The sequence below is a fragment of the Convolutriloba macropyga genome, chromosome 2, assembly GCF_964194025.1.
Source record: "Convolutriloba macropyga chromosome 2, txConMacr16.3, whole genome shotgun sequence".
Taxonomy (NCBI): domain Eukaryota; kingdom Metazoa; phylum Xenacoelomorpha; order Acoela; family Convolutidae; genus Convolutriloba; species Convolutriloba macropyga.
This window is the reverse complement of record NC_134469.1, coordinates 32,861,116-32,873,963: the sequence shown is the minus strand read 5'-3', so window position 1 is coordinate 32,873,963 and position 12,848 is coordinate 32,861,116. Positions and strand designations below refer to the sequence as shown.

General features: G+C 35.9%; 1 protein-coding gene across 1 annotated transcript in view; it reads left to right on the top strand.

The window, feature by feature from the left end:
• LOC142358612 (protein flightless-1 homolog) overlaps positions 1-12,848 on the top strand; it is a 172,865-nt gene that overhangs the window by 148,205 nt on the left and 11,812 nt on the right. The window contains exons 20-21 of the mRNA XM_075410058.1: positions 4,736-5,118; positions 12,674-12,809. Of these exons, the coding sequence (XP_075266173.1) occupies positions 4,736-5,118; positions 12,674-12,809 (519 nt within the window). The remainder of the gene's footprint in view (positions 1-4,735; positions 5,119-12,673; positions 12,810-12,848) is intronic.

The following is a 12,848-nucleotide window of genomic DNA, read 5'->3' as shown; positions in this document are numbered from 1 at the left end:
TTTTTAGTAGCCGCCGTCAGCCTCTCAACGGCTATTATTTAGACGCTCTCCTTTTATTGGATTGTATTGGTGCTGTCTTTTTTAATTTTTGTATGATGTTTTCACGCCTTTTCTTCATCGACTTTTTGCCTTCAAAACGGGATAAACCGGTAAAGCTCAGCGGGCAGTAAGTTTCATTAGAGGCACTTAGACGCGTTTAGAATTCCTTCAAGTGCTTAGAGTGGTAAAGCTACATGGAAGGCCGTATTTCAAGGTTAAAGGGTCAGTTTTTGAGCCTAATTTTTTGCGTGTTTTCGTCTTTTTAGTTTTTTTATGAACCAGTCTAAAATTTAGGTTTGTGAACGTCGACAAAGGTCTTTTGAAAGAAATAATTACATTTTATGGCCATTTTAAGAGCTATATTTTTGGTACTCCAAACATAAACTCGAAAATTTGTACTTATTTTTATATATTTTTTGTACGTTTTTTGAAAATTTTTGTCTTTTTTTAGGCCTAGGTGTCACGGAACCTCCTCTAGGGTTTGATAATAGGTTACTATCTACTTTCTAGCGGTAAGAATATGGTTTTAATTTAAAATCTTATCGCGAATTTCGGCAATTTTTTTTTATAAAGCTTGCAAATTTTTCTCTTTTTGAGGTTTCTCCAAGCTCTAGGGCCACGGAATTTTCTTCAGGGTTCGATTATGCGTTACTGCATAGCTTCTAATGGCAATAAAACTTCTCAATTTTTTAACATTACTAATTTTAGGCAAGTTTTTTCAAGATATTTTGATCTTCGAGAGATTTTGAAAAGTTTTAATCAACGAGTTTTTTTCGGCAACATGGTTCCCGAAATCTCCTCGTGGGTTTGATAATAAGTTACTGCATAATTGCTGGAGTTAATGGATTGGTTATCAATAAATTAATGACACGAGTTTTAGCAATTCTTTGATAAAATTTAAATTAAATATTTCTGAAAATTATTGTTCCAATTGTATGATCTTTATGAGCCTAGAAACTCTAAGATTTAAAATACTGGATAGTCTCTGAAGACAATGAAATTATTCTGAAGTTGTTAATAACACAAATTTTTAGCAAGATGTTAAAATTTGTCATTGTTTTTTTTTTTTTAATTTTTTGATGTTTTTTGTCGTTTTCTGAGTTTAACGATCTTTACAGGCCCTTTACAGACACTTTTTTAGGTCTTGCAGAATGGTTACATGACAGAACTCCACAAACCAAAACATGGATTTGAACATGTTATTTCCGCAAAATTTAGAAACTTTCTTTAAATTTTGCACTTGTCATTTTTTTTTGAAAAATTTGTCATATTTCTGGAGTTTATCTACCTTTAGTGGATAATAAATCTCTTTCATGTCTTGTGTGTGAGCTAATGAGTATTTTGAATTTTACCATATTTGGTCTTCAGGGTAAAAGCTTCAAGAGTTTTAGCAACGAATATTTTTTTAGTTTTGTTGATTATTTCAGGTTCTCAACTTTTGATATTGTCTTTTTGGCTGGGATTGTTCAATTGATCTGCTGGTCAGGTACCTTGGTTCTCAGTTTTTCATTCAATTCTTTGGATTGTATTTCAGGAATTGTCCTGCTATGTTTTTTTAGTTCCTTTTTATCTTTTGATCACGTTTTTCTTTTTAAATAAGTAACGATTTTCAAGCTTGACTTCGGCCTCACTTCACTCACTGTTTCTTCTGAATGGATTTTTTATTCTTTCACGTACTGAATTAAGTAATGTAGTGATTACGGTCAAAGTCGAGAGATCAAAATAAAAAAAACGGGATAAACATATAAAGCCCTGTCTTTACGTAGAAGTTAATTAGGTTAGCAAAGTTCATTAAAGTGATTGCTTGCTTGCATTAGTATTATGCTTAAAAGCCTGCGGTCTGCAGGCTGAACTAAGTGTAATTGTAGAATCTATCTGAATATGCAGAATTTACACACGAAATAAAAACACTTTGACACTTAGAAAAGTTTTGTCAATCTCTTATTTTTTTTCTGTTTCAACCCCAATATGCGTCAAGTGGGTCAGCGGTGGCTAATTTCCGGAAATTTGCCGGCTATGTAATCCTTTTTTACCATATTTGATACTGGTGGTTTTTGAGTTTCGCCCGTATTTGTTGTTGGTGTTATAATCTCAGTTCACTGTTTTTACTGCCAGATCCTATTTGATTAGTCTTACTGAGCCAAAGTTGAATGAGTGTATTGTTTTGTTTAGAGCTAACATTTTATTAACTTTTAAATTACTTGTTTATCTGATTTTTGTATGTTTACCTCAGTGTTTGCAATGACAAGGTCTCAGGGGGTCTTGTTGCTTTCTAAGGATGGCGAGTGTGCTCTGGTTCAAAGTTTCTTTTCGATAGGTTTCTGTTTTTCACAGACTACGAAGCAGTTTTGTGAAAGATAAGTGAAAACCGATTTTTGTCATATTCGTATTCTATTGCTTTGTGTTATTTGGTTTTTTCAAATTTAGTGTATGCTTGCTGAAGACTTATAATAAGATCGGTAATTTAAATGTTATCAGATTGATTAATAGCCGCCGTCAGCCTCTCAACGGCTATTATTTAGGCGCTCCCCTTTTTTAAAATTCAAAGAATCTGAATTCTATTGGGGCGCTGTCTTCGTTTTTTTTTAAGATCTGTTCACACATTTTCATGAATTTTGAAGTCAAATTGAAGCGATGAGATGATTTTGGTCACGACGAAACAGGAAATGGAGCAAAAAGCGAATGGTTTTGCGACTTGAATTTTTTTTCATTCTAATTTTTAAGTAGAGTGAGAGAACGGTGTATGAACAAATATTGGCTTTCTCGATAGTGGTATTTTGTTCACATGCGGCGTTTGCGCTTTGATTTTCACTTTTTTCAATTTTAAGAGTTTTTTTCTAAATTGTTTTCTCAATTCAGTAATAAACCATTCTAGATCTAGTTTTTTTGTTTAGCCGATGAAAATTCTCTGGTAATTGTTTTTTAATTCGCTTTACCTTTTGATTACGTTTTGCGTTCTACATAAGTCACAATTTTCACGCTTGGCTTCTGACTTGACTCTGTCACTGTTTCAACTGAAAGGATTTTAAATTTTTTCGAGCATTGAAATGTAGCGAATTCAGTCAGTCAAAAGAGCAAAATCAAAAGAAACGGGACAAAGCCCGGTCATTGGGTCATAGTGCATTAGGCTATCAAAGTTCATTAGAGTGATTGCTAGCTTACATTAGTATAAAGCTTATTAGCTTTCAGTTTAGAAGCTGACTTAAGTATCTTTGAAGAATCTAACTGAAACTGCACGCCAATTTAGAACACTTATGATACTGAAAAAGCAAAAAAAAATCAGCCGATTTCTATCTCCTTTTGTTCTTTTTCTGTTTCAATCTCAATGTGCTTAATGCGCGTCAACGGCGGTTATTTTCAGGCAATTTGACGGCTATGTTTGACTTTGACAATACTGGTTAAATGAAAGAAGAGGAAAACGGGATTTTGTTGTTGTTTTTTTGCTTTTCGTTTTTTTTGCATGAACGGCTCTGTGCTCTGCAAACCGCCAAAGGCTTTTCTCTATTTTGATAGTCAGGTCTTGGCGTTATTCAATTACTCTTAGGATGTTAACTCAAGACTTGTTTTGCTTTGTTTTTCTTTTTGATGTCAGGGTCACTTCAAATCTGCTTTTGGTTCTTCATTCATGCAATTTTGACAGTTTCGTCATTTTCACTAATATTAGAGCGAGTTCTGTTGTCACTTGTGTGAATAAGTTATTGGTCACACGCGAATTTTTCGAAAAATTCATTCACTCTTAAAATAACTTTTTAATTGGTCTCAAACTTTTTAATTGTTCCTATGGCCTTATGCGAATTTCCGCTCGACGGATTTTTGTCTCACCCATTTGACTTTTAGTTCTCAAAAACACGATAAGCAGGTAACGCCCGGACGGCATTGAGGGCTCTTAGAGCCTTACGACTTTCCAGTCACTAAGAATGCGATTCACCAAAACTTTTGATGAGACAGTTTCATGGTGAGCAGGGCAGATCTGAATCTTAAAAGTTTGACCCACCACTGTGATGCCCCCTACGTCCGCTCACCCCCCGCCCCCGGTTGAGATAAGGTCAACTCGGTGCTTTTACTCTAATTCAAGGAGATCAGGTCAACTGGGAAAATGTCAACAGCAATAATTATACCGATTCGGATCTTTTCCGTTTGTGCCCCCCAGTACGTTATGCAGCCCCCCAGTTACCAGTTACAGAGCACGTGTCATTACATAGTAAATCATTGTGTAAAAATATGGCACGTGCGTCTGGGGGTGCAAATAATATGCGTCTACTAAGCTGTGGGGGCACAAACGGAAAAGATCCGCAGATTCTTAATCAAAAGTTAACATCTTAGCAATTAAGGAAAATAGACCGAAAAATCCTTTTTTTTGGAGATAGCATCACAGCAAACGCTATCACGAACAACGCTATCACAGCTATTTTCTGGCAATCTGCCAGCTATTTTTGGTTTTGGAGTTTTCGTTGAAAAAAATATTCTTTAAGTTCTTGCTCTGAAGATCCATAGCTCTGAATTTTTGTATGCGCTTTCCGTTTTAAATGAAAAGGCGATGTCAATATGTATCTGATGTTAGAAAGGTGATTTCAAAATTTAAACGCTTTTATGTCAACTTGAATTTTGACTAATCATAGATCTTTCAAGAGATGTTTCTTTGATGTTATGTAACGTGTGGGCAATTGTTTGGATGTTTGTTTCCGTCGTACTTCAGGAATTCCGCCCTGTGTTCTGGAAAGGCCGCGACGCGTCAAACAAAGCCTTCTTCAATTTCAATTTGCAGTTTAGCAAGCACGAATTACCACTGTACATAAACCAGCAGATTGACAAACTGAGAACAGGGCTCAATCTGCCAGATCTCGAGGCAAGTGTAGAGCCTCACCTTGTGGTCAATCAACAAGCGGAGGATATTTCACTGCTGATCTCATTCAATCAGCAAATTATAGTTCATCAAGGGAACCGGAGCGAAGCTGTTAAGAGGATCTTTGAAGGCACCAAAGAGCCCAGCCTACACTGTGTGAGATCCAACGCGGGCTCAGTCTTCATCAGGTGCATTGAGATTGAGTGCAGTGCACGGATGCTTCACTCCTATCACTGGTAAATATGTGCAAATTGAATATAACGGGGCTTCTTGCGAGATGCTCCGTTAAGTTTTTGATAGCCGCCCTGATCTTCTCAGCCGGCTATTATAGCGCTCTTATTTTTGCAATCCAAGAATTGGATTGCATTGGTGCTCTGTCTTTTTAATAGCCGCCTCAGCTTCTCAACCGGTTATTATAGCGCTCCCATTTTTTACAGTTCAAAAATGTCAATTGTATTGGGCACTGTCTTTTTAAGTTATTCACACATTTTCATGATCTTTGAAATCAAATTGGAGTACTGATTTTGGTCACGCCGAAACAGGAAGTGGAGCGAAAAAGCGAGTGGTTTTGCGACGTGACACTTTTTCGCTCTAATTTTATAGTTGAGTGAGAAAACGGTGTATGAACAAAAACTTGCTTTCTCGCTAGTGGTTTTTTATAGCTGCGAAGCTATAAGCTGAGCGTAGCTATATTGCGGTGCTCTTGGTTTTTTTTACGACTCGAAGGTTTTTTTTACCGGAAGCACCATTTTTTCAGGCGGTGTTTTGCCCTAATAGTGAAAGTGAGTAAAATTGCCGTATCAATAACTTTTTCTGAGCGAGAGAAGTTTGTTGTTCTTGTGCTTTGTTCAGTGAATGACTTTTTGACTTCGAAAAGAGTTTTTGAGAGCTTGGCGCATATAGATGACAGTTTTTAAGCCGTGTTTTTGTCCATTTGGCCCAATTTTTTTAAATTGAAACTTGGGTTTTGTAGAAGTAAATTTTGATCGATGCCGCAAGAATTTGCAAACATCTGAAATTGATACCGCAATGTTTCTGTGAGCTTAATAATTCGTTTCAAGTGCAAATATTTCTATTTTTTTTTCTCTTTTTTGGCTTTTTTTGCACTAATTTCTTCAGTTTTGGCCTCTTAAGCGGCCTCTTGTATCAAATTAGTAAATATGTCAACGTCTTGTTGATAATGCCTGATTTGGGTGCCTCGTTTTAACGTGAGGTGTTTTGTTTCATGAATTTGTACACATACTAATCCGATTTTGGCTGTTTTTTGTTAAGTTTTGCTGTTTTTTGTTTGTACTTTGAGTTTCTTTGCCATAAAAAAGCCTTTGGTGAACCATCGGTGTTTTTGGCTTTGTTTTGCTGCTAAGTGAATTGGTTTTGGCGATAACTATTTGAAATGATGTAAAGATGTTAACCATATTTTGAACATTTTTTTTCCAATTTATTTTACTATTTCGCAATTGAGCTGTTTTCACTTCATACTGGGACAGGACGATGGCTATGTAATGTTCCCGAACCTCGATTGCTAAATAACAAAAAATCCATGATTTTTCAACTCAATTTTTTAATATTCGATGGGAGTAGTGATTTGAATCGCCTGGAGTAGTAAGCGGAGCAAAATTGAAATTTTAGTGAGTGATTTGTTTTAAACTTCTTTTTAAGTGAAGTAGGAAAAAGGTGTTTAAAGAGATTTTGTTTTGAAAGCGAATTCTACGTGCTTCCATTTGACTTGTTTTCGCTTTTTTCTCTTAATTTTGTGTACGATTTCTTCTAAAAGTTGTAATGTGTGTTATTATAATGCGTAATTGCAGTAGTTTAGACAACTCAACTATTAGTTTTTCAGGAATTAGACGCAATTGTTCTGCAAAAATTAGCGTCTAATTAGCGTCTAGTGTTACTATTCTGCGTAATTGCAGTTCTTTAGACCATTCAAAAGCCAACTAATTGTTTTTCAAGAATTAGACGAAATTTTTCTAAAAAATTAATAATTTTTTGGATTTTGTTTGTTTTTGCGTTCTTTTTGTTGATTCGTTACATGAATGATAGGTCTCAATGGATCTTCTGATGCATTTACAAATAATATACTAATTGGAATAGAAATCTATCGGTTTTGTTAATGTTTTTACTTGTTTTTGTACTTGATTTTACAAAAAATTGTTAATACTTTTTTTGAAGGTGTTCAGGACTTCGAAACGTCTTTTTAAGACTGTCGGTGATTTTCTTCGGAGTTTTCGCATATTCCGTTTTTTCATTGTTTTTTTTGTTGCCACTCCATCATTTTTGAGAGGTTGCATTTCCTCTCTAATTAGGCATAATTGAGTTCACTGAAGGGTTATAGTTGATTGCTAATAATTTTTAATTTGACACCATCTGTTGACTAATTTTTAAATGTTAACTGCGTTTGTTGCTACTTTTATTACTTGGTCACTCATCTGTTTTCATTGAATCTGATACATGCTATCTATCTATCGATGGTGCAATTGAAGTTGAAGAGCTCAAGCTTTAGTTGAGTGCTTTAATGACTTTGATGCCAAGTGTTTTCAATGACGTCGTAAAAACAGGTATTTGACAAAGGTGTTTCATGTCCTTGTACTTTTTCCCTCAGTGGTTTTCTAGAAATTTAGCGTTTGCTGTTGAAACTATTGTTGTATAAAGGACTTTCAATGTTGATGTTGTTGGAAGTATTAACCTCGCTAATCCTGTTTTTTAAAGAGGAAAATTAAGTAAGTTTGTTTTTAGATTACTTTTTGCGTTATTCCTCAGACATCTTGGTCAGTGATTTGTTTATCGTAGGAGCTGTTTTTGCAGAGAGACTGATCCATCAATTTTTTCGATGGTAATTTTGAATTAGTCCTCTGCTTTTAATAGCCTCTAGGCGATAGCTGGGGCCGTTATTGGTCTTGTTTCTTTTTTTCTTTCGTCAAGATTTTTGTTACGAACAAAAGGGGTCACAAACTCTTCCAATATTTTTGTTCATCCAATTTGCACCGAATTTTATGCGTGCCGTGTTCTTTCACCCTTAATGGAATGAGTTTTTTCTTTCACGTGATTAAGTTTTTGGTCATAAGGGACTTAACTTACTCTCCGAAAATTACTTCCTCCCTCTGAAATTGACTTCTCTTGACTTGAGAAGAAAAGTTCAATTGAATGTGTTCATTCTAATTGAAGGTTATTTGAGAGCAGCTAATAGAAGTAGCAGTCATGCAGATTCTTGATCAATATTACAATTCCGCATTTAATAAAAATTTGGTCTATTCTTACTATCTTTTTGAGACGGCCAAGCTACGAAACTATTGCGGCTATTTTCTGGCAATCTCTCAGCTTTACCCTTTAATCACGTTTAATCCTATTATTCGCTTTAACTTTTTATCATTTTTTTGTTTTTTGCAGAAGTCACGATTTTGGTGCTTGACTTCTGACGTACTTCAATCACTATTTCAACCGAATGTATTTTAAATTCTTTCACGCATTGAATAACGGAATCTAATGAATATGGTCATGGTCAAAAGAGCAGCAGAAAAACGGGATGAACCGATAAAGCCTGATAATTAAGTAATAGTGCATTAGGTTAGTTTCATTAATCGGAGAGTTTCATTAATTTTGTTTTAATGGTTTTCAATAACCGCCGTCAGCGTCTCAACGGCTATTATTGAGGTCCTCTCCTTTTTGAAATTCACTTTTATCTTTTGATCACGTTTTTCGTTTTTCATATATGTCACGATTTCCACGCTTGACTTTTAACTTAACTCAATCACTGTTTCAACTGAATGGATTTTTAATAGCAGCCGTCAGCCTCTCAACGGCTATTATTTAGGTGCTCTCCTTTTTTAGTTCGCTTTACTTAAGTCACGATTTTCACGTTTGACTTCTCACATCACTCACCGTTTCATTTGAATGGATTTTATCTTTTTTCACGCATTGAATTACGCAATGTGAATACGGTTAATGTCGAAAAATCAAAATTAAAAGAGACGGAATAAACCGATAAAGCTCGGTCATTGAGTCATAGTGCATTAGGTTAGTAAAGTTCATTAGAGTGTTTGCTAGCTGAGTGTTTGGTATTAAGATTATTAATAGCCGCCGTCAGCCTCTCAACGGATATTATTTAGGCACTAATTTTTTAAATCCCTGTACCTTTTGATCACGTTTTTCGTTTTACTTAAGTCACGATTTTCACGTTTACCTTCTGTGTTACTTCACTCACTATTTCAACTGAATGGATTTTAATTTCGTTCATGCATTACGCTATATAGTGAATACGGTCATACGGTCAAAGACAAAAGAGCAAAATCAAAAGAGACGGGATAAACCGATAAAGCCCGGTCATTAAGTCCTTGAGAATTAGGTTATCAACGTTGATTAGAGTGTTTGGTAGCTGATATCGGTATTCAGCTTATTAGCTTTCAGTTTAGAAACTGAGTTATATGTAGTTTTAGAATATAACTGAAACTGCACGCCAATTTGGAACACGTTTTGACACTGAAAAAAAACGGAAAAAAATTTGGTCAATTTGTCTCTTCTGTTTTGTTTCTTTTTAATAGCCGCGAAGCGATGGCGGCTATTATTGGGGACATCGTGGTTTTTTTTTTAATTCGATGATTCTTACGACCTGACTTCTTGAAATTGACTTCAGTGACTTCTATTGCTTTGCAGTTAAAATTTATGTACCTGACGTCGTTTCTGCTTTTAGGTCAATTGCGTGACTTACCTCACTAAAAAAAATGACTTCTGAACTCACTTATGGAACTTTAATTTTTTATGAAGATTTTTTTTAGTTAATAGTGTGCATCTAAGTAGTGCCAATCTTATATGCCCTAATTCGTGATTATTAGTCTTGAGTTTTTGATTTCGAATATCAATTTTGAAATAGCTCTTTAAGGGCTTTTTCCTTATAGAACGTATGTGTCAAAAAACTGACAGTCCGAAGCTAACCCAAAAAGTCTAGTGGTCTATTAAAGGACTGGTGGTCGATCTGTCTATCTTATTTCTTTAGGTGTTTCAATTCATGGAAGGCCACCAGCGTCTATCGCGGCTATTTTCCGGCAATCTGCCGGCTATGTTTTTGTTTCAATCCCGATGTGCACCAAGCGCGTCAACGGCGGCTAATTTCCGGCAATCTGCAGCTATTTTAAATTCTTTCATGTAATGAGTGAATATGGTCGAAGTCAAAAGAGAAAAATGCAAAAGAAACTGGATAACCCGATAAAGCCCGGTCATTAAGTCATAGTGCTTCACTGTTGCCGGTTTTTTCTGGCAATAGAGAATAAAAAGAACTGCATTAGTTTCGATTATTACTTCAAAATTGAAAAAAAAATCCGTTAACTTACGAACGCAGAATCTGGAACGCCTGGTCCTTACAAGATCGACAAAACTACTCACCAAAAAATCTTTTTTCTTCCGCGTTGAGAGACTGATAAACGACGCTGCCGATCTCCTGAATGTCAGTATTAATTTCTTCAAGTCAAAATTTTCCCGACAAACCACATTTCATAACCTGCTGCTGGACTTAACGCGATCTAAATAGGACATTTGTGTAACATGCGCTGGGTATCTAAAATGTAGATGTAACTTCTGTATAGCTCAACTCTTTACTTTTACAGTTAATTGTAGCTTTTTTTTAAAAAAAACAAAATTTGTGTAAAGCACCTGATTATAGTATTATTTGTTTTACTGTACATCCTGTTAAAGGTAATTCAAGTCTTTTACTACTACTACTACTATCAAAGTTGATTACTGCGATTGCTTGCTGGCATTAGTATTAAGCTTAATAGCCTACAGTTTTGAAACTGAATTAAGTATAGTTTAAGAATCTAACTGAAACTGCACAGCGAATTAGAACACTTTTTTACACAGAAAAAAAAATAGAGAAAATTTCGGTCAGTTTATTTCTTTTTTTTTTAGCTCTGAATAGACAAAATTCTCTATCTATTTATATCTCTTTTTTCTTTCTGTTTCAATTCCCCCCATGTGCGTCAAGCGCGTCAATGGCGGCTTCCTGCAATCTGTTATAAATTGCGTTGGCAGGGTCTATATCTTTTGATGCATCAGAAATCAAATAGCACAAACAATTTGTCGTTGATTTTGAAATGAGGAATGATTTTTTTAAATTGGAACAACACTAATAGCTGCTAACAGTAGCGTTTACTTTTTAATAGCCGCACAGCGATAGCTGGGGCTATTATTGGCCTTCTCTTGGTTTTTAGGACTCGAAGAGGAGTATTGAGATTCTACAGGTTTTTTTTCTTAGCAGAAAGCAAGTTTGTTCCTGACTTGAATTTTGAAGTGTAAAGTTAAAGTTCCTTTCTGTTCGAGCATTTACCTCCGTTTTTGATTGTTGACTTCTGTTTTCGAACATTGGACTTTAACAGTAGCCTCGTTTGTAATGTATAGTATTTAGGAACTGCTGGTAATGTTCAAGGTGAAGAGGTCATTTTGAGATTTTTTGTGCCTATATAAGTCACCCCTAATTATCTAAACTTCACCACACAAACCCCCCACCACCTATCTACCCCCCCCCCCTCCAACACCTACCTACCCTCCCCCGCCCCCCACCTACCCCTACCCCCCAAACTACCCCCTGCCTTCACCTAACTACCCCCACCTACCCCCCCCCCCCAACTACCCCAGCACTACCAACCTCCCCAACCTATATACCCACCCACCCCACCTAGCTCCCCCGCACCTAAAAATTTGTCGGCATTTTTAAAACACTTTAATGTGGTTTGTTGGGCTACTTTTGTTTTTTTTTCTCTTGTCTATTTTGATGTTCTGATTTCGGTAGGGTTAGGTTAGAGATTATAATGCACGACGATTCGAGTCGTTTCCGGTTTTCCACCGGCTATGTTTTTTTATTTCGTCCTCGCGATTTTTGTTACGACCATATGACGTCGCAACCACTTCAAATCTGCTTTTTGTTCATTCGTTCATGCAATTTCAACTGAAGTGCGTGTGTGACGTCATTTTCACTCTCAGTGGTGCGAGTTTTTCTGTTCATTTGTGTGATTAAATTTTTGGTCTCACTTGACTTACCTCGCTCTCAAAAATGACTTCCTCACTTTGAAATTGACTTTTATTTACTTTAATTCAAAGAGATAAAGTCAAATGGGTGTGTGTCACTCTAAATAAAGGTTATTTGAGAGCAAGTAATAGAGGCAGTAAAAACTTATACAGATTTTTAATCAAAATATAACATAGCAGCCTTCAATGAAAAGAAGATTTTTTTGGTCTGTCTTTTTTACTGTTTTTTGAGACTACAGATCTGCGAAGCTATTGCGGCTATTTTCTGGGCTATCTGCCAGCTATGTTCGGAGATACTTGCGTGAAAATAGAGAGCTACTATCAATGTTTTTTTAATCATAAATAAATAAAAGGATATGAAATATGAGCTATCAACTCTGTTTGTCCGGGGTTGACTTTATGTCCATATGTGATGTGATGTAAGTTATTCTTGTCGAATGTGATATGTCATTCTCTGAATTTACATTTTAAAGATCAGCGGATGAAGCCAATGTCTTTACTACTGGTTGCTGTTGGTGAAAGTGACTAGTTTGAAAGAAGAATTAAATGAATTCTGGCTGTTGTTGAGCTTTGATAGTCTCTCAACTGTAATTTATGGCGACCTTGGTGTTGGTTCTAGGATCTGAATGTGAATGAGAACCCAAATTTGGTGATGCCTCCGAAACATAGTGGACTAAGTGAAGTGGAGGCAAAAGCGGCGCTCTTCTACAACATTGATTTCTCATATGGCATTTACGTTTGATCTTCAAAGTTTTTCACAATATGTGGCCTTTTTAGCTTCATTCTGGGAGTGCCATTTGATGACAACTCTTCCTCTTCAAAAGGCATCGCATATGTGTGGTCGGGGTCCGAATCAGATGAATTCATGCAAAATGTGGCCAGAGAGGATGCCAACAAAATCTATGGGCCACTGGTCTGTATTTGAAAATAATGTGCACGCCTCAATCGTTTG